The sequence below is a fragment of the Vespula vulgaris genome, chromosome 18 (genome assembly GCF_905475345.1).
Source record: "Vespula vulgaris chromosome 18, iyVesVulg1.1, whole genome shotgun sequence".
Lineage (NCBI taxonomy): Eukaryota > Metazoa > Arthropoda > Insecta > Hymenoptera > Vespidae > Vespula > Vespula vulgaris.
Window position 1 is genome coordinate 2,679,152 of NC_066603.1, and position 25,849 is coordinate 2,705,000.

Consider the following 25,849-nt stretch of genomic DNA (forward strand, 5'->3'; position numbering starts at 1 on the left):
TCAGGATTAAAATCTAATAGACAATCGATGAATACGATTATACGTTTATTTAGAAAGGAACTGAGAAATTGTATGAATGATAAGATAATTAACGAAATAAGATAGTTATTTTTCAATATGCAGAATAAGATAAATGTTTACGTATGTATGTGTTTCCGAGTTGATCTTAAAAAAAGAAAAAAAAAAGGACAAGAGAAGAAAAAATATCTTCCACGTTGCTTTTTTTTTTCTTCTTCTTCTTCTTTATACTTCATGCTATATTAATTGAATTTATATATTAATTTAATGGAATATTATAAATCATTTTTTATCGTGAGAAAAGATTAAGAAAAAAAGACAGAGAAATAAAAGGAAACATATGAAAGAACGATCCATCTATCTATTCATTCTGGCAAGCTCTGCATCAAGAATACGATACTTTGTAATTAGTGAACTTGAACCACAGTTAAGGACAATTGAGATAGCTGACCTCTCTCTCTCTCTTTGTCTCTCTCTTTCTTTCTCTCTCTGTCTATCTATCTATCTGTCTTTCATGATGCCAGAGAAGTTATTTCCTATGAATTACGATCGGTGCTCTAATCGCTGCTAACTACTTGGAGATCTATCTGGAAGGTTTTCTTTCTTCTTTTCTTCTCATACTTTTTTTCTTTCGATATTTCTTTTTTTCCCTTAAATTATTCAAAATCAATTCTTTGTATTCTCCGATCAATTGACACGATAACAATTAACAATATACTTGCGATTTTTTTTTTCTTTTTTCTTTTTCTTTTTCTATTTTTATTAGCGAGACATTTTATAAGGGGATTTATTACTTATAAAAAAGAAAAGCAAATATGGTCAGAGTTAATTGATAAATAGGACTGAACAAATAATTATATAATTACGAAGAAAAATTATTATAATAATAAGTAATAGTAAGTAATAATTTAGAAAACGTAGAAAGAAAAAAGAAACAAAAATTAAAAAGACAACATATTTTATTATTATACAGGTTAAATTGTCAATTAAAAAGACAATTTTTTTTCCTTTTTTTTTTAAATAGTTCATTCACAAAACTAAGAGAGAGAGAGAGAGAGAGAAAGACGGAGATAGAAAGAGAAAGATCGGATAGTCCCTTCCGGCCAGTTTGAAAATAGTTTTTGCTGGCCATCAGCCAAACTCTACTGATCTCTTCCTGCGTATCATCCTCTTCGTTTCCGATAAATGTTTTCTCTTTACCGTTTTACTCACTATGTATAATATATGTACTTATACATATATGTATATATACATACAGACATATACAAGAAATATTTTCATTTTAATTAAACCATGCAAATTATTGAAAGTTATTAATAGTAAGAAATAATTTTGTATGTGCGTGTTACAGATATTTTTCATTCATATTATATTAAATATTTAATATTTAATAATATTGTTATAAATATAAATCAAGAAAATAGTTTTAATAATTATTATAGAGAAATATTATTATTATTATTATTATTATTATTATTATTTTTATAGCGATCACAATTTATAAAATCAGTGATATCAGATTTAAAATTTATATTTATTCAATGATTTTCTTTCTTTTCTTGTTTCTTTTAATATTGTTTATGTAGAATTTAACTAGTAAATATTACATTAAAATAATATATCTCATATAAATGTATACATGTACACGCACCGACATATTTCCATCAAATGGAATGGTAAATATTATCCTCTGCATTTTATGGATATTCAAGAAATAGAAGAGGTTTAAGGGAGGTGCAAACTGCAAATCCTTCTAGAAATTAACCTCGCAGTATGTAAGACGTCTGAAATAATATCGTAACACGTACACAAATACACACATTCACACATACTTAAACCTAAATTTACAGTGTTTTGAAGGATGTTAGAAAAAGAAATGAGTTCACTCCTTCATTTTTCCTTTTATTTTATTTATTTTTGTTCTTTCTTTTAAGGACGTCATACTTTGATCGATTTCCTTAAGAAACGATCGATATAAGATAAAATAAAATATATTAATTATATTATTCATTCATCTTTTTCGAGACTTGGGCTAATTTTTTTCTTTCTTTTCTTTTTTTTTTTCATATTATAAAAAAAGTTTCTAAGTTTGCAGATTAAGATTTAACAAAAAAAAAAAGTGTAGAATATTTCGGAATACGCTTAACAGATTTTTTAAATTAGGAATTTTTTATTCATCCCGTATAGTAAAAAAACTAATATGTGTATATATATATATAAAAAGTTAGGACAAACGTGCTCGAAAATAATATCACTCTTCTATGCATAAAAGTACACGTACACACATACGAAAATATATAGATGAATATGTGTGAGTAAATAAAAAACAGATATTCATCCCTTTTGACCTAATTTCGAATTGAACCTGTAGCTCACTCTGTATCCTAGCGATCAGTCGAGCAAACGAACTAATTCTCTTCAATAATTCGTAGCCGATAGTTCAGTAACCAATGTACACCGCAATTTGTTTCTGTTACATGTCTTCAATTTACTTACTTACGTACATATATATATACTTACTTTCTAACTTATGTATAGTCCCTAGTTCTTTCACTCTTCCATGTCTAACATGATGTCACGTGATATGTGCTCGTTAGTCTTTTTCTCTAGCTTATAGTCACGTGATATCGCATTTATTTACTACGTTAGTCGTTTTTCTCGATGACAAGAAACTGATTTTTATCGAAAGCCAATTATTTTTTCTCTTTTCTTCTTTTTTCTAAGGGGGAGATTTATCTAAGAAATTAAGTCATTACTGTTCTCTAATCGGTTGAATATTGCGTGTTCAATTATTTAATGGTAATAAGCTAGAATCTTTTTATCGAATAAAAAGAAATCAAAAGAAATTAAAGGAAGTGTTCAATTTGTCTTTTTTTTTTTTTCCTTTTTTTTTCTAGGCTTACCAAATCTAATTTTTTTTTAATCGATCAAATATTGAGTACAAAGAAATACAAGATTTTATCGAGTACAAAGAAATTACAGAAAGTATTTTATTATTCTTTTTTCTTTGTAGCTTAATCAATCTAATCAATTCGATTAACAAATCTAATCTCCTTTTAATCGATTGAATATTGAATTTAGTGTTGATGGAATAAGTGGAAAGATTTTATCGAGTACAGAGGTATTAAAGAGAGTGTTTAGTTCCTTTTTTCTTTTTCCTTTTTTTTTCCTCCTTTTTTTTCGTTTTGATCGAACAAGTACAAAAAACAATTCCGAATTAAATTGAATCCTACTTTATCTCTTGTTTCTGCCATATTTTATATTCATCTCTTTTTTTCTCAAAGCAACCACAATCATTTTCGTGCTTTTTCCTTTTTATTCTTTTATTAGCAATATTCTTCCATTTGAATTTTCTATTATTCTGTTATTTTACTTGAATAGTACAAAAATATTCATCTCACTTTTTACATTACGTTTCAATTCTCAGATGTTTTAAATTTCTATTTTCGATGAATATATATATATATATATATATATATATATATATATATATATATATATAAATTTGTTCGTTTCCTTTTCTTTTCTTTTTCTTCTTTGATACAACTTACAACTTTAGATTACATTGTAAATATACATTGTAAATATATAAAGTTCCTGCACAATTCAATCTAATTATCTTCAAATCTTTAAGAAATTTTTTATTCAAATACTTCCGTGACATTGTAATTAACAATGATGAAGATCATTGATGATTTAAAGAGCAAAGAAAAAGACAAAATGATCCAGATTGGCCGAGATACCGAAATGTTATAATTTTCATGAAAATATCTTTTAATAAAGAATTAGATTTTTTAATAAAGGAGTTTGAATAGTACATAAACAGATAGATAGATAGATATAGTTTATATTTTACATAGTAATTGTTTATTTCTCTGTAACAAAAATAAAAAGAGAGAGAGAGAGAGAGAGAGAGAGAGAGAGAGAGAGAGAGAGAGAGAAATAAATAAACAAGAGATCCTTTCGTTAGATTTCAGCTTCAACAAACAAATATCGCTCGTAGTGTTATCATGTCAACGATTCTATAAATTTTCTCTATTCCTCTCTCTCTCTCTCTCTCTCTCTCTCTCTCTCTCTCTCTCTCTCTCTCTCTCTCTCTCTCTCGCTCTCTCTCGCTTTCTCGCTTTCTCGCTTTCTTCCTTTCTCTCATCAGGAATATTATCGGGAAAATGTAGAGTTTATCTCAGTGATTTTATTGAAGTACCTTTGGTCTCGAACGTTTCGAATGAGGTCAGATACGAAAGCTCGTCACGAATAATCATATTCACGAGGAGCTTAAAATGCGTGGACGCACGCATTCGTCGATCGATGGACGAGAGAATTTCGTTGTATTCAAGAGTGATTTTACACGCATTTGTGCGTGTGTAAAAGAGAGAGAAAAAGAAAGAGATGAAAAAATCGGTTATTTATCAATAGTGTTTAGGATGAAAAATCAAATCAATCGTTCTAGATCGTTGAAAAGTTTGAATCGGTAAAGTATACGCTATTTTATAGTAGTAGCCATTTTAGTTGCTATTTGGAAACTTTGTTTAGATCAATGCGAGAGAGAAAGAAAGGAGATAGACAAAAAGGGACGAGGAAGTCGGTTACTTATTAATAGTGTTTAAGATCAAAAATAAAATCTATTGTTCTAGATCGTTGCGAGATTTTAAATATTAAAATATATGCCATTTTACAATGCTGTTATTGTTACCATTTTACTCGGCATTTGATAACATTGTTTAAACGAAGAATTCTTTGAAATATTCTCTGAATATAAAGTGACTTATTAATTTATTATTAATATAATTAAATTATTAATAATTTATATATTATTCATATTTTTTACTTTTTCACACACTTTGAACATTATACTTATACACTTTAAATATATAGAGCAATTCAAAATTCTTTTGATTTTCAAAAAATTTCTGAGATGAGCCAAAAGTTTCTAGATGATTCGAAAAATCAATTTTTTGCGACATTTTATGCTAATTTTCCTTTTTTTTTTTTTCAAATCGTGGAACTACTTCTTTTTTCATATTGCGAGAAAGAATAAAGGAAAAAAAAAGAAAGGAAAAAAATTAGCTTCTCAGAAAAAAAAGTAATTGATTTTTTAAAAATCACATAGATACTTTTGGCCCGCATTAAGGATTTTTCGTTCAATCTGTATAAACGAATTTATATACAAGTAATATATAAACGTATAAACTGATCATAACTTTTCATTATTAATCTCTAATCAAAAATATTGCTATAACAATAATAACATGTATATATACGATAATAGCGTATAACGTAAACATATGATAGATTCATTTACACGAACAATAAAGAAGCTTGAACGTTCTAATAAATATATATAATATTAATGTCGCAAGGTCGATTAGGCGAAATAAATGAACGAGCGGATTGGCTTTCGCTAGAACGGTTTTCCGGGTACTCGGTCGAACTATAATAAATTCGTTCGACGTGCTATTAGGGGCAAACCACCTGTCGAAACGTATACTTCTCTCTCTCTTCAATCAATCTATTAAGTATACACGTGAGTATATATATAGTGTGTATGTGTATATATATATATATATATATATATATATATATATATATATATATATCGTAAAATCATTCGGTTCGAATTTGTTACGTTAGAAAATGTTATACCCTTGTTTTTCGGTGATATATCTTCTGAAACGTGCTTCGTTTTAAACGAGCCATTAAACTCGTTTTGTTCATTTCCACGATTTTACGATGGACGTTTAATGTTACTTCTTCTATCATATTTCTAACGGATTTCAACAAAATTTTACGATCAATGAGATGCCTAGAAATAATTTTATTAAAGTTTTGTTGTTATTGTTATTATTGTTAATATCGTTATTAATATTATTATTCTTTTGGTAAAGAACAATTAGGAATTATAAAGATTCTTTTATAGTTTAGATATCTAATTTTATAATCTAATTCTTATGTATATCGATACGATATTTTACGATCAAAACGATCTAGGAATATATTTTTTATTTTTTTATTTTATATATATAATAATTAGAAAGTGTACAGAATTTTTTGTAGGTTAGATATCTCTAATGTCTCTCTTTTTCTTTCTTTCTCTTTTTTCTTTTAATTTTTCTTTTTTTTTTTTGAGACATCGAACATTTAACCTAATTCTACGGTCGAATTCGATGATAAATTATGCGTCCAGGTGTGCGTCAGCTGTCAGTAAGTTTACGAGCCAAAATTTTGATTAGTCACGAAATAAGGTTGTTTTTTTTTAATCCACTTTCTTTTTTATTTTTGTTTTGTTTTCCTTTTTTTTCACAATAACTACTTCGATTTTATCTCTTTTATGCTTTTCTCATAACAAATAAAAACGTATTGTTCTGAAGAAGAGAAAGAAGAAAAAGAGAAAAATAAAAATAAAAACGAAGTCACGAAGTCGCGGGATTGGGGAGAAAGAGAAACTGAAAAAGAAAAAAGAAAGAATAAAAAAAGAAAAAGGGGGAAGGAGAAGAAAGAAATTGTTGCCAAAATATTTCAATAAATTTTACGATTGGTCGATAGACGCCGTAAGAAAAATGCATATTAATTTTTGATTTTATTTATAGCCTTTACGCGAGTCACGACACAGAGGACCGACTTTATTGCAAACGGAGAGTTTATGGACTCGAGCGAGAGCTATTTTAAAAATAATGTACGCGTGACGTGGATAACGTAACTCCTTCGACGAAAATACTTGTAATGTTCGTGAAAATTTTGACGTCTTTATTTGCAGATTAACGATGTTCGATGAACGTTAACTATCCAATACGATAGGGACAATGTCGTATTAAATTCGGAAATAATTCTTTCATTGGATCGTCTTAATCGTTAGAATTCTTTGTGACATTTGTTTGTTCGTACCCATCACTACCACTTTCTTATTCGTACTCATTACAATCATTTTGTTCGTACCCATCACTACCACTTTCTTGTTCGTACTCATTACAATCATTTTGTTCATACCCATCACTACCACTTGTTCGTACTCATTACAATCATTTTGTTCATACCCATCACTACCACTTGTTCGTATTCATTTTTATCATTATGTTCGTACCCATCACTACCACTTCCTTGTTCATACTGATTACAATCATTCTACTCATACACGTCACTACAATCTTGTTAATATATCGTTACCATTATTATTACTTTATTCGCTACTGTCTTCCTTCTTTCTGATACCTGTAACTTTTTCATTAACACTTATTATTACACTTATTCTTTTTATACCCATCACTCTTTACCTTTTTATTATTATCTGCATCGTAAAACTCAGCAGAACATTACGCGTGACTCCCTTGGAGATTCGCATTGTAGCCATGAAATTTTACGGTCACATCGAATGCGTTTACCAGAACGCGAATGTCTCGTTAGCAACGGTATTATTAATTTAAGTAGAAAAGGAAATTCCTGGTTAATGTTAGTACTCTCAACGACGGAAAATATCAAAGTAGAGGATGTTAACAACGTTGACCCAATAAAAAAGATTATTTCATTGAACCCCCGTTAGTTTCTCAACGAATCTTTTATCTCTTATTACTTTCATTTATTATTTTGCTCAACATTAACGAGATATTTTCTTTCCAATATTGTATTATTTTTAAATATTATTATGTAATATTGAATATACATATATAATGTTTATTATATCATATTATATCTATAAATGTAATATATACGAAAGATGATATCAAAAATAATTATCTTAGATATCTACGATTTTTACAAATACATTATTCGGAAAAAAGATTATTATTACATTTTACCGATAACAAAACGAACATTTCTAGCTAAATGTGTATATAATATAATACATTAATCTCTCAAAGATTTTAAATAATACGAGTTTAATTTTTTTTTTTTTTTTTTATGTAGGATCATAATTTCGAACATAAAATTTCATTTATAATCTTACTTGAACTTTTCTCTCTTATTTCTTTTCTTTCTCTTTCTCTCTCTCTCTCTATTTATTTATTTTTGTCTCCTTGTCATAAAATATAGCGTGAAATAATGGCGTCTTTTCTTTCCATGCAACTACACATAAGTACATACATTTCCATATAACTCAGACTTTTATTCTTCTCGCGAATTTTCAACGACAAATTTTTTTTTATCAAAAAATATAGGAAGAAGGAAAAGAAAGAAGGAAAGAAAAGTAGGAAGAAAAAAAAAAATTCGAATAAGGAAAAAAGAGAAAAGAGAAAAGAAAATAAAAGAAAAGAAACTAGAAAGGAAACTAGAAAGGAACGTGAAGTTCTAACAATTTACGAGTTTGATAGAAGGAGCAACAGGTCCGAGACAATCGAATTTTGTCAAGCTTGTTGAATTCCTTTTCATTTTTAAACTTCGACGTTTTATTTGAAAAGTTTCTACTATCGAAGAGAACATTGTTCTCTTTGCCAACGAAACATGAACATTCCAAAGCTATCGCCTTTTATTGTATTTCATTCATGTAAAAGGATCGTATTCGTCCAATTTTATGTAGAAAATATTATGAATAGGAGAAAATATTTCGAAGGAAATCAATAAAAAAATGCAACGAATCGTAGATATAAAAAAAAGATATATATAATATATATATGTATGTATATATATATATATATATATATATAACAATTATAAAATAGATATCAATATTACAGAACATATTAAATATATAATAATATATTTCATTAAAACGATATATTCTATATGAATGAATAATTAAGTTGAAATTATAAATTTAATAAATTTCATTGAATTTAATATATAAAAGATATAATATTTGTGTATGTTCGTGTAGAAACCTTTGGACCACTCTGTATATCATGGTCTATATAAAGTATTACGAATGAAGTATTTAAAAAAAAAAAAAAAAGGATTTTCAAGTGAAATTATTATAAATGTTGGCAATGTATGTAAATTTATTTCAAATTTGCAAAAATTAATTTTTGTCAGATATAGTATAGATATAGGGTGGGTCAAAAGTTTATGAAAAATGACTTTAAAGATCATCGAGGTATCTTGTTCTCTTTTTTCTTGCTGTTTTAATATATTAAAAAAAAAAAAAAAAAAATTAAAAATGAAAGAAAAAGAAAGAAAGATGACGGAGAAAGTTTCGAAGAAATGTAATTAATCTTTAAAATCGCTAAAAAACTTTTGTGTTTTATCACTCGACATATTTTCACACTTATATATCTTATTTATCTGTCTAGTTAATATCAGTAGAGTTATATTTAGTTTATTGAATTGAAGATATAATACCAATAAATACGTACATATGTACCTGCATAAGTACTTACGTAGTTTCTATAATATGATATCAAAACGATCGATCGATTCGTTAATTAACGATTTCATGTATGACTTAGTATTAGTATGATATATATAACATGTCGTTGCTATACGTGTTATATTACAAAAACGTATATCGGATAATAATACCACCTACGTGTCTTATTAATTTAACGATCGATTTTTTCGTTGAACTAATCGTTCGCTAATTAATCATTACTTTTTTTCCCTTATTTTCTTTTTATCTTTTTATAAAAGAAAAAAAGAAGCGTTAAAGAAAGCGTTACAAAACTTACAAGGAAAAAAATCATTCTTTATTTGTTAACAAAAAAAAAAAAAAAAAAGTAAAGTAAAAAATTAAGTCAATTGAAACGAAAATTCGTAGATAAGAAAAATATGATATAAAATTATTACAGTCGGTAAAGAATAATAATTGGATAAATTTTTGATATTTCTGAAATTTGGAAGTATTTTTTCTTTTTTTTGTTTGAATTAGGTCATCGATATAATAGCAGCTTTTAAACATTGCAATGGAAATAATAAATTAAGATCGTACTTAATTTCTAAAGGTTATCAATAATCTAAAAATAACGCGTTAAAAGAAAAAAAAAAAAGAAACATAATAGAAATGCCAAATTAAAATCAGAATTCATTTCTAATCGATTGACCGATTAATTCGAATCATTGATGACCTAAAAGGAAACATTTATATAAAGAAAAAAATTATAACGAAATAATAAAAACAAAGAATTAGAGTCATATATTATTTTTAATCAATGAACAAAAGATAACATATATGTATATATAAAAATATATAAAAGGAATAAAAATAGATACTTGCACGCAAGATAATTAGACTAATTAGGCATACTTTTAGCTCATTGGATAATTAGCAACATTAACTATCGTCGTCTTTGTCGTCTTCGTCGTTGTTGTTGTCTTCGTTGTCGTTATCTGGGCACGACTAATATTCATTAGCCGATTAGACTTATTCGTTTATTCGGCTACAATTACGTTAATGCGTTCTTAAAAATGCCTGAATATTAAGGATATCTTCAAAATCTTCCAATTATTATTATTATTATTATCATTATTATCATTATTATTTCTTTTTTTTTTTCACGAACAAATTAATACTTAAAAAAAAGAATTAAAACGAGACATGAAAATTATTATTATTATTTATATAAAATTCTCTCTCTAAAAAAAAAGTATTCGATGATATAATTGTTAATGAAATTTAATGAAATTTGATTTTATAAAAAATATTACATTCATTTATTTATAAGCAAATTCAATGAGGATAAACAATAAATTTGCATTAACGAGGCAGAAAATCGAATTTCTACTCTAATTAATACGATCGAAGGTTCTATATGATGGAGCTGACATAATCTATGAACGTAATCTACGAACAACGTCGATACACCTGCAGGAGAATTTAAATCAATTTTTCTCGTTATGAGAAAGACAATTATTAACAAAGAGTAATCAAACGCGCGCGAGAGAGAGAGAGAGAGAAAGAGTTTCAATTAATTTCTTTTTCGATATAATTAACGTTTTTTGAGGAAATATAAAAAAAATTACTTTTAAAAATTAACTATCGATTTTAATCGAAACTGAAGAAAATGAAAAAATCTACTGATCTTATTTTATACGACACATCATCGAACTCTTTCGAATTATCTGCGAAATGTTCAAAAAAAAAAAGAAGAACAATATAAGTTTATTTCGGCTTATTACAATTTCAAAATGATTGCTATTTATTTGATCAATATATTTCGAAAGATTTTAAAACAATATTTTAAATTAATTATTATCTATTACATCGAGAAACTATTACTATTTCGATTAAAGTATTTGTTAAATATAATAATTTTAAATAGATGATCAATATTTATGGTATAATAAATTCAGACTCTATCATATTGTTTATACTGATCGCTTGTATTATCTACTGATATTCATTATAAATATTAATCAATATATTTTTATAGAATGATCATTTATCGTACAAAATACATATCATTATTTTTACATATCGATAAAAATATTCATCAAATAAATCGAAATATTTCAAAATTGTATAAAGAACATTTATAATTCAAGAATGCTCAAGGAATGATAAGAAAAATGGAAGCCCATCTGCAACAATAGCATACCGAGAAAAATAAGAATTTTATCAATCTATCTATCAGCATCTATCTATCCATTTGATTTTCTGATTTCTTATGCTGCATACGAGTCACTTCGTCCGATGAAAAGAAACTTGATAGAAACTCTGGATGTAAAAAAAAAAAAGAAAAAAGAAAAAAGAGATCAAATCTATAAAATTTTCTATGGTCAAATCAGTACAGTGGAATTTTTTCATTAGCAGTTCAATATTTGCGGCATCAGAATCGGGATTGGTTGGAAAGAGTTTGCTTGGATTTCTCAAATTTTTCGTTTGATTTAGAATTTAGTTTGTTCGACAAAGAGATTTGATAGAAAGGAAACTTTTGAAGCGAACAAATAAATTTATAGAATTTTCTATGGTCACTAAATCGGTATTATTCATTAGTAGGTTGTATTCGTGATATTAAAATCGAATTGCAGAGTTTACAAATGAAGTTCTTAAATTTTTCGTGTAAGACACGAGTTCGTTTGTTAAACGAAAGAACAAATAATTTAGGAAAAAAAAAGAAGGGAAAAAAAAATCTATAGGATTTTTACGGTCAAGACGATACTATGGGAATATTCATTAGTACGTTAATGGTATCAAAATCGAATATGCAAAAGATATTGTACGATCATCCTTACACAGAGGATGAGGAGATCGAAACCTTCTGTGTATATATAATATCTGGTTCAAGGTCTTGTTCCTGATGAATTTCTTCGTTCATTAGTTTCTCAAGGTCGTGGTAACCATCGATAATTTTTTGGAGTCCCATCTGTGATGACTCATCATTTTCGTCATCGTTTAGATCTTTAAAATGTCTCATAAAAATACTCATTGTCCCGTTAAAATAGTAACTCGTATTTTTACATATTATTGCTTTCAATTTTTTCCTTGTTATGTGTGTCTGTCTATGAGTATTTTTTTCTATTGAGAAAAATCGCATAGAAATGGCATTAAAATCGAACTGACATTAACTGTTACGAACTATTAGGTTTGCACAGTTCTTTATTGAAGAAGCACGCAAAAAAACATTCGATCAATTCAAACGGTAAAAGAAATACAGAAAGGTGTTGTAAATTCGAGATAACTGGCTGTGGCGAAGAAATTTTTTGTTTAGATACGTCAATCGCGAGTTATTTCCGCAAAAAACAAAAAAAGAGAGAGAGAGAGAGAGAGAGAGAATAAATAAAAATAAAAAAGAAGTGAAACGAAACATGAAAAAATATAAAAATATTAGAGCCACAAGTGTCAAAAACATCGAAACTGAATTGAACCTATATGGAATAAAATGGTGAATAGATTTTTGATTTATTTAAAAGATTTATCGGGTTCATAGTGATAGACGTTTTTTTTTTTCTTTTCTTTAAAAAAAAAAAAAAAAAAAAAGAGAAAAAAATAAATAAATAAAAAATAAAAGAAAAGAACAAAAAATAAAAAAAGAAAGAATTTTTTTCTACAGTGAGATTTAAATTAGTGCTTTTAGAACACTCGTTAGAAGTACTCTTCGATCCACTTGAAAGGAACTCTCACTTATTTTTAAACAAAACAACTTCGTCAATCCTGAAACTTAATTAATCAACGTAATTGCTCGAAGACATGTTAGCTTAATTATTTGTAAACGTTCTTCAGTATTTTCTCTCTCTCTCTCTTTCTCTCTCTCTCTCTCGTTTTCTTTCGTTTTCTCTCTTTCTCTATTTTCCTCGATAATGTCAATAATATTCTCGTCGATCAAATCTATCTTAAACACCCTGTATATTTAATTAGATATCGTTCACGATCGAGTCAAGGTGCAAAGGACCCAATTGAATTTAGTACGATGCTGAACGTTTAAAAGGTAAAATGAGAAATTAAAAGGAAATAGGAAAATTTCTCTCTCTCTCTCTCTCTCTCTCTCTCTCTCTCTCTCTCTCTCTCTCTCTCTCTCTCTCTCTCTTTAATAAAAAATTTATAATCTCTTTATTAAAGAGAGAGAGAGAGAGAGAGAGAGAGAGAGAGAGAGAGAGAGAGAGAGAGAGAGAGAGAGAGAGAGAGAGAGAGAGAGAGAGAGAGAGAGAGAGTCCCAAGTTACAAAGAAATATTTTTTTATAATGTTTTATTTCGAACTCGTTATTAGGTATACATTTTTTTATTATAATTTTACGATTTAATATTTATAATTAATATGACGGATCTGGACCGAATTGAAATGCTGCAATTCCTTTGAAAATATTGAAAATATTGAACGAGAATATTTTTGATCATTAGAATTGTTAAAATTGATTGATAGTTCTTTTTTTTTTATGTGAAAGAAAAGTATTTCGTTTTTGGTTTGTTCTGTTTTGTTCCGTTCGAACTTTTTTCTTTTTTCTTTTTACTAATATATCCATAAAATTTATTCTTCTTTTTTTTCAGAAAATCCCACTGGTACAACGACCGACGAGAGCGGAGTCGAACAACTTCAAATACTTCGTGATAAATACGAAGGAAAGTTGACCACTTCTCTTTATACGGGAACGCTCTTTGTTGCCTCGGTAGCTTCGATTTTAGCCCTTGGTGCCATTTGTTTAACGAGCTCTGAGGTAAGTCCTTTATAATTTCTTCAATTTTATTCTAACTACTTACAGTTTATTAACAAATAATTATTCAGATATATTTATATAATTATATTTATAAATTACATATACACATACGTATATATAAAACTACATACACACATATATATAATCATCATTTTCTTTTTATTATTATTAAAAAGAATTATTAACAGTTATTTATTAAAAATCATAATTTGCTATTTGTATAATTGACAAATTAGAAATATTCTTTTTTTATTCTATAATATATATTTATATATATATTTTTTATATTATTATCAATAATAATGAAAAATTATTTATTAAAAGTTATATTGCGTATCTTTCATTAATCAATAATTAATTACTAAGAATAATAATTTTATATATATATATATATATATATATATATATATATATATATAATTAATGAAGATTAAAGAAACTTTTTTATTCTCATTTCTTTTTATTTTTTTTATTTCAATTACGTGCAATAATAATTCACATGTTATCGACATAAAACTTATTATAAGTCGGTGATAAACTATTTAAAGTATTGATCTTTAAACAAGTCTTATGATGGATGGTAATATTATGCTTTTCACGATCGACAATTTTCGCAAATGTGTCTTTTAAGCGTTTCTCACGACTCGGTATTAAACTCAACTCTCATCGTAATCGATAATTAATCTTTGTCGAAACTAACGAAGACCTCGGGACTGAATATTTAAGATAGTAATTCTGTTAACATGTTCACGATTCTGCAATAACAAACATGGACCATATGAACGATCGATGGCATAGTTTCGATATAGAACCAACGAAACATACGTGAAATGAATTTCTAATAGTATTTTCTAAATATTTATCATTCATACGTGTTCGATTCTTTTTTAAATGTATAAGAACGTCGATTGTAGACACGTTCAAAAAGAAGGAAAAAAACTCGACTTTATCGACGGAAAATAAAGATCTTTATCATAAATCCAAAGAGAAAATAAAAAGTTAGAGTACGAAGAAATAACAAATTATTTTTCTTTTTCTCTTTTTCTTTTTCTTTTCTAATATATTCAGGTATTTATATTATTGTTTAATTGTATATTAAAAAAAATATATATATATATGTATATATGAAACGTTTAAAACGTTCTAAATTTTGTTACAATAAAACATTTTATAATCTTCTTTATCGTATATTTGAGTTAAAATTTGTATTTATTTTAATTTAAAATAATACTGAAAGTAAGCTCTGAAAACATAAATATGTAATTTTAAGCTTTCGTAATATGAAAATTACATTTAACCAAAGGACCAATCCACATTGCGTCGGTAGTAAACAAGACGCTTGCTGCCACGTTAATTCTCGTTTATGAAAATCCCTTTTTTTTTTTATTTTTTTTCCTCTTTTTTTTCGTTTGCAAATGGCTCTTTCAACTCGTAACGTTGCAGCCTCTTCAAGTTAATATCGGCAACTCTTTATAGGTACATGTATATATACATATATATGTATATATATATATGTACAGTAGGTATGTATAAAGCGGCGGCCGACTCTCTGAGTGAACAATACTAGTTTTGTCTTTTATATTATCCGGTACGGTTTTCAAACGGAACACATTGCCAAAGGACTGCTTACAATATTTTATTGTGAAAAAAAACAACAACAAAAAAAAAAGAAAAAGAAAAAGTGGAGATGCGTAGTCTCTTTTATATTCTTTAATTCTTTGTTTCTTAAAAAAGAAATAAAAAAGAAAAAGAAAAAAGAAAATCGATTTAGACGTACCATATACGACTTTGTTTTTTTTTCTCTTTTTTTCTTTCTTTCTTTTTTTTAATATTTATAAATTAGATCAAGCTTTGTTAGAAAAGTTGAAAGTCTGATACAACTTAACCTTTATATTTCAGTAAGGTATAGTAATAATTTGATTAAATTTATTAATTTAATTATAATCTTAAATTAATAATAATTATTTATTCGTATTACGTATTTAATATTGATAAATCGTATAATAAGTTTCTCTCTCTCTTTTTTTTTTTTTTTTAAAGTTACGAATCGAAACAAAGTCTCTTCCAAAATGATAAATTATGATTTTAATCTAATTTTATTTTGAAGTAATAAATCACTAGCTTAATCTATAGCTAAAACATATCTTTTTAAATAATAAATTAGAAATCATTTGGTTAAATAATAAACATGTCCAGTTTGAACTAATCTCTATTTTTAATTAATGAATTACAGTTGAACAAAGCTGATCAATTTTCTTTTTATTTTTTCTTTTTATTTCTTTTTTTTTTTTTCTCTTTATGATTTTCACGATAGAAACGAAAAAAAGCTATTCATCGTACTTTGGAATTCTTTATTATTCCTCAGGTCTTTGTTAATATAACGCACGTTACAGAACATTAGCAATTTAAATTTACAACCCTATTGTTTCCATTCCACCCACTGTGATCCCTTATCAGGATGAAATCAGTCAGTTTCTACGGGATTTATTATCCTTTCAAACTTCATTTTAGAAACCATAATCATTCCTCATCAAGCACGTTAATGCTTTCACACGTTCGTTTCCTCTTTTCTTTTTTTTTATTATTTATGGATGTGTGTATATACAATATATATATATATATATATATATATATATATATATATATATATAACCACCAAAATATTTAAACAGAATAAATTCATTCGTATAATTCCAATACTTAACGCCCGATATTAAAATGAATTATTTCGTCGTTGATTGCGATACGATGTAATAATCCAGTTTCATATATACATACATGTACATATATATTATATGTATTCTGAGTTATATATATATGTGTATGTATATATATCATACGTATATTATAATATAATAATTGTAAACGTTCGAAGTTTAAAAAATTAAAAAATGTTGATTTTTATTAACTTATGTTATTAATTAAACACAGTTAATCTTTACGTACATATTTTTTTGTTTGAGTAATTAAAATTTTATATTAAATTTTTTATCTAATCTATATATATATACACACATACATAGTATACGTATATTGTATATAGGGTGACTCGATAATTATATCCATTTAAAGTAACAACGAAAAAAATTACGATTTTTATTAATATATCTTGCTAATTAAATACAATTCATGTTTACGCATATTTTATTATTTATTCAATTAAAATTTTATTATAGATCTTTAATAGAATTTGCCGATTTTGAAAAAAAAAAAATGTATCAGTGATATTCCTTTGAAAGGGATATACACACACCGTATGTTAATACGAACTAATCGATTTGCAGTTGATCGTGGTAACGATGAAAATGTCGGATCGTTTATTAATATTCGATGTAATGTGAGAAGAGACACGTTTGAAAGCTTTATCGCGACGTACATTCTTCTATTCCATGAAACAATATGTTTCAAATTGAATACGAAATGATAGGGTAAAAAAAAAACTACAGGGAAAAAAACTGCATCAAAATTAATACCATTTTCTTTTTCATAGTTTATTTTCACATTGGTTTTCATTCCGATTGGAAAAATTTCATTAAAAATGTTTTTGATGCAAGTGGACAAAAAACAGTACCTTCCAAATTTATAATATTTAAATATGAAAATAAAAAAGAAAATAATAATATTACGTATATTAAAACAAAACGGAAAAAAGAGTATACAATGGAAAATATTAAAAGTAAAAAAATAAAACGAAAAGAAATTATTAGATATATTTACATAAACGAAAGCATAATAACATTGAATCAAAATTATATGATGAAAGATACAAAGATTTGTTTTTTATTATTATTATTATTATTAATTTACTATAAAAATAAATCAAGTAAATTACATACATACATACATACATATATACATATATACATACAAAAATACATACATACATATATATATATATATATATATATATATATATATATATCAGTATAACAAACGTGTGAATATAAAAATATATGATCTTTTTCATTTTCGTGATAATTAATTCGTATTAATAAACTATCACTAATATTAGATAACTATCTAAATATTATATTTCTATTTTCAGGATTTCTCTCGTATTGTATTACCAATATCAACATTATCAGTGATGCTAGTTTCATCGTTGACTCTATTGGTCGTCTCACAATTACCTTCTACGTTAACATCAGCAAGAACAAGATTCCTCGTGGGACAACTATCATCTGTGATCCTTGGATTTGGTATCCTGATACTTGGTGGTGCTATTCCAATGTTTGCTTGCATCCTTTCGATTACAGCAGCCTTACCAAGGATTAAAAGGCTCAGACCAACTATCGGTCCTTTTATCCTTGCTATCATGCACGTGGGACAGAGATTTATCTTGGAAAAGGAATTGGTCGATAACAAAATAAGTCAAGTGAGTCTTTTATATATTTATGGTTCATATATCTTGTTCATATATATATATATATATATTTTTTTTGTTTTATTTTGTATTTTTTATTTATTAGGAATAACAAGCTTTATAGAATGAAAGAAATGTTGATTAAGATCATTCTCTTGGTTATCATTGACTTAAGACACTTGATATTTTAATAAGTTAATACATATTTCAATAAATATATGTAATAGTAATTAAATATGATTTATTTGAATATATATTTTTTATTATATACATATATTTCTTTATAATATTATAAATATAAATTTATGTATATATGAATATGTGCTTTTTAAGTTGCACGCTAATGATACTTAAATATATTTCATATATATATATATATATATATATATATATATATATATATATAAATGCAAATAAAAGAAAATATTTTACTTTTTTGTTTTTTAAGTATCTCTTTAATTATTATTTTTTTTTGTTCTTCACCTACTTTTTAATTTTTATTATTATTTCAATAATTGTATATAGCATCTCAATATCGCGATTTAGTATTTTTTTAGTACTTTCTTTTTTTTTTAATTTCACTTTTCCTAGATCTCTCTAATCTGGACTAATTCGTTTGACACCATTCACAATCTTTATCGAGTCAATAAATTTATTTCTCTCTCTCTCTCTCTCCTCCCCTCCTCTTTCCCTCTCTCTCTATCAACTTTCATTGCATTTGACACGTTTCTCTTTCTCTCTCTCTCTCTCTCTCTCTCTCTCTCTCTCTCTCTCTGCCCTCTCTCTCTCTCTCTTTTTCTCTTTCTCTTCCCATACCCATCTAATGTATAATATATATTTCTTGATATACATATATAAAAAAAATATACACATATAAAAAAGAAATTATAAAAAAAATTCATATTTTGTCTGTCATATATATATATATATATATATATATATATATATATATATATATCGGACATGAAAAATATTCGTTGTATGTTCCTCAACCAAATGTGTGTATGTGTGTGTGTGTGTGGGTGGGTGGGTGAAAGAGAGAGAAAAAAGTTTTTCATTCAATGCCTCTCTCACTTTTTCTTTGTGAATAAGAAAGATCAATAAAATCCTTCGGGCGTGTCAATAAAATCCTTCAAGATCAAACTTGGATTGAGCAAGATTGTAAATAGATAGTAGTTTCTATTTGTATATATATATATATATATATATATATATATATATATATGTATATATATGTATATATATGCGTATATACAAGACGGCTCTTTTATCTCAAAGAAACCTTCGATTTAAAGTTTTGCAACTTACGAACTAATCAATCATCTAACATTTCCAACTTTTATATATATATATATAAATTTTAATTATATTATAAATCAAAGAGATTTGTTTTATTTTAATGTTATAATATTTATAATCATTTCAATTGAAACTTAAATTACTTATTTTGTATAACATTCCAATACATATATATATATATATATATGTATATATTTTAATTTAGTTAAAATTAAAAATAGATGAAAATCTTGTTAGGAGATAGAAAATCGTAGAAGAAAAAATTGTTGTAGATTATTTATTTAATGGAATTAACATGATCTGGTATGATTTTTGTTTGAATAAGTAATAACCAATCTAAGTTGGGATCAGAAAGTTATTAAAAGAAACATCGTTGTCCTTTACACGGTAGCAAAGATAAACATTCTTGGATATTTATATACCATGGTTAATCCAGATAGGAAGAGAGTACGTAAACCTAATTATGTAAACATTGTTTCTATCGAATGTATGTACCAACGGTGATGATGATGGTGATGGTGGTGGTAAGGGTGGGGATGATGGAAGTGGGTATGATACATCGAGCTAACAGATGAGTTCTCTGGCAATTTTATGCAATACTCGTAATACGTTAAAATGATACGTAAATGTAATACTATAGCATATAAATGTATTTCGATAATATAAAGATCTATACTTGGTTCAAATACACATACATATATACACACGTGCATTTTCATTATCAATTATGATAGAGGAAGGAATAATGAATTTTGTTGTTTAATTCGTTTCTTTGAATATTATCAATTAAATTAATGCGACTATTTCAGAAAGAGAATGAATGCAATTTTTTTTTATTATATGTGTTATTTATTATATGTATTATATTAGTTTCAAAGTACTTGAAACATATAACGTCAAAATAGAAATTAGAATAGTTTGAAGTAAATCGTACTTATAGTATTAAAAGTTAATTAAATTCTGATTGGGAGATAATTAATTTTTGAGATATACTTGTGGGAGAAATGTTTGCGTATTTTTAGAAAATTGCAATTATTGAAATTGAAAAGAAAATGTTTCTTCTTTTTCCTTTTTCGTTTCTACGATTCTATGTTACGATTTTATTGCGACTATTATCGAAAAGTCATTGAATATAATTGGAGAATGTTTATTGAATTTAAAATATAGTAAATATAAATATTTTGAATAAATTTTATGCCATTGTAATTATGATAGTTGTAATATAATTCTATAATCATTATTATCATTATTATTATTACATTAAATTATTATAATGAAATTATTAATTATTATTATTACATTGAACAGATAATAAGCGAGGCTATATTGATGTTCACTGCGATCCTGGCAGGACTTTACTACAGGATTCTTACAGCAACGGCACATCAAAGGACCTTCGCTGGTACGAGAACGGTGATCGAGTCTCGGATAAAATTAGAATGCGAAAGAGAACAGCAAGAACAATTATTGCTAAGCGTTATTCCGGCCTACATAGCAGCAGAGGTAAAAGAACAGATGATACTTACGAATATTCTCTACGGAAATAGCCGTAAGAAAACCAAACGAAACGAAACCAAACGAAATCGTATAAAACGAAACTAAACGAAACGAAATCATAAGCTAAGTAAAAATTGCGGTCATAAATATTATTTTTTCTTTTTTCTAATAACAAAAGTTTGTTTTCTTAAATTTATTTTATAATGCAAATCGATGAAGATTATTGCATATCGTTTCGATTATCCTATCAAAATCAAAATTGATTTCTATCTGTGGATTTTCTAAGTGATTCTTTAAATTAATTAAATTTCTCTGAGAATCTTTTAATTAATTTCTCTTTTTTTTTTTTTTCTTTTTAAATTATAAAACTCCATGTGTCTTAAGTTTATAAAATTACAAGTTCGACTATAAGCCTAATTATATATATACATTTTTTTTTTTTACTAGAAAGAATCTGATGTGCAATCTGTTAGTAATTGTAGTTATATTTATATATCATTTGCATTATAAATATTTTCTATTCATTCGAAATTTTTATCTTTAATCTCCGATCAGAAATAATCATGGTCTATAGAATGTATCCAGATTAATATAAACTGCAATCTGTGTATACGTATACAAGCTGTTTTTTTTCTTCTTTTTTTTTAACTACGTTCACGTCATACATTGTTATCAAAATTTAATTAAACAATTTAATTCAATAATCCAATTCTAATACTTTTTTTTTTGATATATCATTTAATTATAATACTTTTTTAATTACACATCATATAACACTTCATATAGTATTATTCAAAATTACAGAACTTTTTGTTCGATCTAAAAAAAAAAAAGAGAGAAAAAAAATAGAAAAAGAAAGAAAATAGGTAAATAAAAGAATAAATAAATAAATAAATAAATAAATTGATTAAAAAATTGTCACGTACACTTTTTTTTATCCGTTCAGAAAAGCAACTCCGCTTCGATCTTTTTTCTTTGCTTTTTTTTTTCTGCAAATGTAAACGACAGGAAAAAAAGAGAAAAAAAAGGACAAAGTAAAAAAAGAAAGATGTAGTAATTTTATCGAAAGAACATACGATACTGTTTGCAGGTTAAAAGGAGTATAATGTTGAAAATGGCGGACGCTTGTCAGGAAGCTAACAAGCACAAACAGACCAGGTTTCATGAGATGTACGTGCAACGACATAACAATGTCAGGTCAGTCACGATCGAACACGAATACATTAGCTGTAAGCATCGAAAGATATAACAAATTTATATGTAGATGTGTGTATGTGTGTGTGTGTGTGTACATAAGAGTGATTGTGTATATACATAATCATATATACATGTGATTAAATATATGTGATTATATATTATATATATATATATATATATATATATATATATATACACAATCAGTGATATAATCAATGATATAATCAGTAAATGATTGTGTGTGTTTTTGTGTATGTGCACGTGGGTGTGTATATATATATATAAAACTAATTGATTTATAAAATCATCTAAGAACGTTTGTTCTACTTACGGATTAAATTGATTTTATAAATTAATTATTCTTTTTTCGAAACCTTTTAGAATAATTTTCTTTCTCTTTTTACTTTTTCTATTTTTTTTTGTTTTTTTTTCCAGATTTTAAACAAATTCCTAAGCTTGTAGTTTTATGATCTGAGAAGAAAAAAAAAAAGAACTAGGCTAAAAAGTAATCTCGTGAAATAGAGTAATCGATTTTTTCAAAATCGTTTAAAAAAAAATGTTTTGGCCTATATAGTGTATAATATCGAAAAGAAAATATCGAGTTTGAAATCATTGAACCATGATAAAGCTGATTACAGAAAGAGAGAGAGAGAGAGAGAGAGAGAGGATAAATATTCAAAAGGTTTTCGATGCATCTCTTCGTATTTGTTATTTACATCCCAACGAGATTAGATCTGGGGATTAGAGTGTTATGATGCATGGAAATTATGTTCATCAAGATGTGGCTTAATTAGACACGTAAACGTGTAGCAAGTAGAATGAACAAGTAGAATAATCAAAAGATTCAATTGATTTTCTATGCAATAGAATAATTTCTAATCCATGATTTGAATGAAATTCGTTGTTTTGCGAAGAGATTAGAATCGTATGAGAAACATATTTATTCTTCACTCTCTTTCGGGAATTTATATATCAATATTTTTGAAAATTATATTCTAGTTCAATTTTTCTTCTTATTAAATTTGTATATTTTTTAAGGGGAAATAATTTATTAATTATATAGTATATGAAAATAGTATAATGTTGATATAGTATAATAGTATGATAGTGTACTATTATAATATTATTTTTATGGTATATAATGTTATTGATACATTAGTATTATTACAAACTACAGTATATTATATACATATATATATATGTATATATATATTATACTATGTTATAGCGTATTATATTATTAGTATACTAATAAAAAAATATTAGAGAATGTATAGAATAATAATAATATAGCAATATTAATATGCTAATGATATAATATACTACAGTTAAAAATAAAATTACATAAAATAAATATATTATATATTATAACTATTAGATTATATCTATTAGTTATATCTTAATAATGTATTAAACTACATTAATCGAGTAACTAAACTAATTTAAATTAAACTAACTTATTTTTAAACTGAACTAATTTATTTATTTATTTATTTATTTATTTTTTCTTTTGAATATAATAAAAAGTTTGATTAAACAGACTCAAATTTTAATAGAAAATTCATGATTTAAAAATTATGGGAATAAGATATTACTTTTTCCGTTCGAAAGTTTGTTGTCTGTTAAAAGTTACGCGTCAATGCAAACGATAAAGATCGCCTATTTTCACTGAAGCGAATTAATATGGGGAATCCCATAGGTAATTCTATTTCCCTAGTATGTGTAAGTGAAGAAGAGTAAGAATACTGTTCGATCTTCCGGAAAATCGAATTGCAAGCTATCTTTTCGTTTCGATATACAAAATATTATAAAATAAATAGAAGCGAATATTTTTCCTTTTTTTTTGTTTATTTTTTTTTTAATAAATATAAGATGTTTTTGTTATTAACTTTTCTTATTTACTTACAACTTATTATTCATTTTTTAATTTTTTTAGCATTCTTTATGCGGACATCGTTAACTTCACGCCCCTTTCCGAGCAGCTTTCGGCATCCGATTTAGTGAAAACTTTGAACGAGCTTTTTGGCAGATTCGATCAAATCGCTCAGGTAAATATTATATGAAGTATATATATATAAATTTTTTTTATTATATGAAATATATATATATCATTCTTAATATGTCTAATATTAAAATATAATAATAATAACAATAATTATACTATATACAGTTTATAATAATATTTAATATTAGATTTAATTATGATATATATTATTATAATATATAATAATAATAATAGTAATCAGAAAAGCAAGGAGAATATTAGTATTACTACAATTTACTAAAAAGTATTATTATTTTTATCAAGTATAATATTAACACTATGATCACAAACAAACGCATATTCTACTCTCATAAATTTTGTAATACTACTGATGGAAGATTGCAAAGTAAAATTTTGTACGATTATCGAAATCGATAAATAACATTCCTTGCAAAAATTAGGAGTCAAGGAATATTTCTGTGAAGCATTTAGAAATTGACTTCGTCTATCCTACATTTAGAATTCTTCATATATTTACCAATACACACATATATATATATAGAGAGAGAGGGGGAAGATACATACATACATACATATGATGTACATATATACACGTAGTCAAGTCATAACTTGTACATCCATATATACATAAATAAATACATACATACATGGAAACCAATCTACACACAGACACACATACATATACACACGTACAAGCATACTCTATCGCGGTTTAAAAAAGGATCTCTCGATAGATCGATAAAGGAACGTAAAGCAAGTAATATTGCACGAGGATATCTCGTTATTTTTATGTGAAACTACTTTAGAACGAATTTATTGCTTCATAAAGAGAAATTAAAAGAGAAAAAAAAGAAGAAGAAGAAGAAGAAAGAAATAATAGATAAATAAATAAGAATTACAAATTTATTAATGAAGGAATGATATTTTTAGAAGAAGAAAAAAAAAAGAAAAAAAAAAAAAAGAAAAATCAATTGGTTACAAAAAGAAAGAAAAGTATAATGTGTTTTGTTGTGCATTATGTATATAGATACACACACACACATACATAGAAATATATACAGGATGGGCCAAAAGTCTTCAAGTTAGCCGAAAGTTTGAAAGTGGTGTTAAAAAATGCAATAACTTTTATCCCGAGATTTCTTAAGTTCGCAAAGTTACACCTGTAATTTTACGAGCCAAACTTAGTAATTTTACGATAATAAGCAACAACAAGAACAACAATAAAAAATATATATATATATTAGTGTAGAAAGTTGCGAAAGGTAGTAATTCATTTTTAAAATCACTTAGGAAGTTTTGACCGATCCAAGAACTTTACCGAGAATCATCTAAGGACCTTTGACTCACCCTGTATATATACATGTACAAATTCGATACAGTCGTTTCGTCGATAGTTAGGATATTCGATCTCTATACGTACTATCGCCGTTCGTTATATGTCTAATGATTGGATGTTA

The 25,849-nt window shown here is 26.0% G+C and overlaps 1 protein-coding gene across 1 annotated transcript in view; it reads left to right on the forward strand.

Annotated features, from left to right (window-relative positions):
• LOC127070558 (adenylate cyclase type 2) overlaps window positions 1-25,849 on the forward strand; it is a 39,823-nt gene that overhangs the window by 5,118 nt on the left and 8,856 nt on the right. The window contains exons 2-6 of the mRNA XM_051008685.1: window positions 13,865-14,031; window positions 18,077-18,406; window positions 21,002-21,196; window positions 22,281-22,387; window positions 24,324-24,435. Coding sequence (XP_050864642.1) covers window positions 13,865-14,031; window positions 18,077-18,406; window positions 21,002-21,196; window positions 22,281-22,387; window positions 24,324-24,435 — 911 coding nt within the window. The remainder of the gene's footprint in view (window positions 1-13,864; window positions 14,032-18,076; window positions 18,407-21,001; window positions 21,197-22,280; window positions 22,388-24,323; window positions 24,436-25,849) is intronic.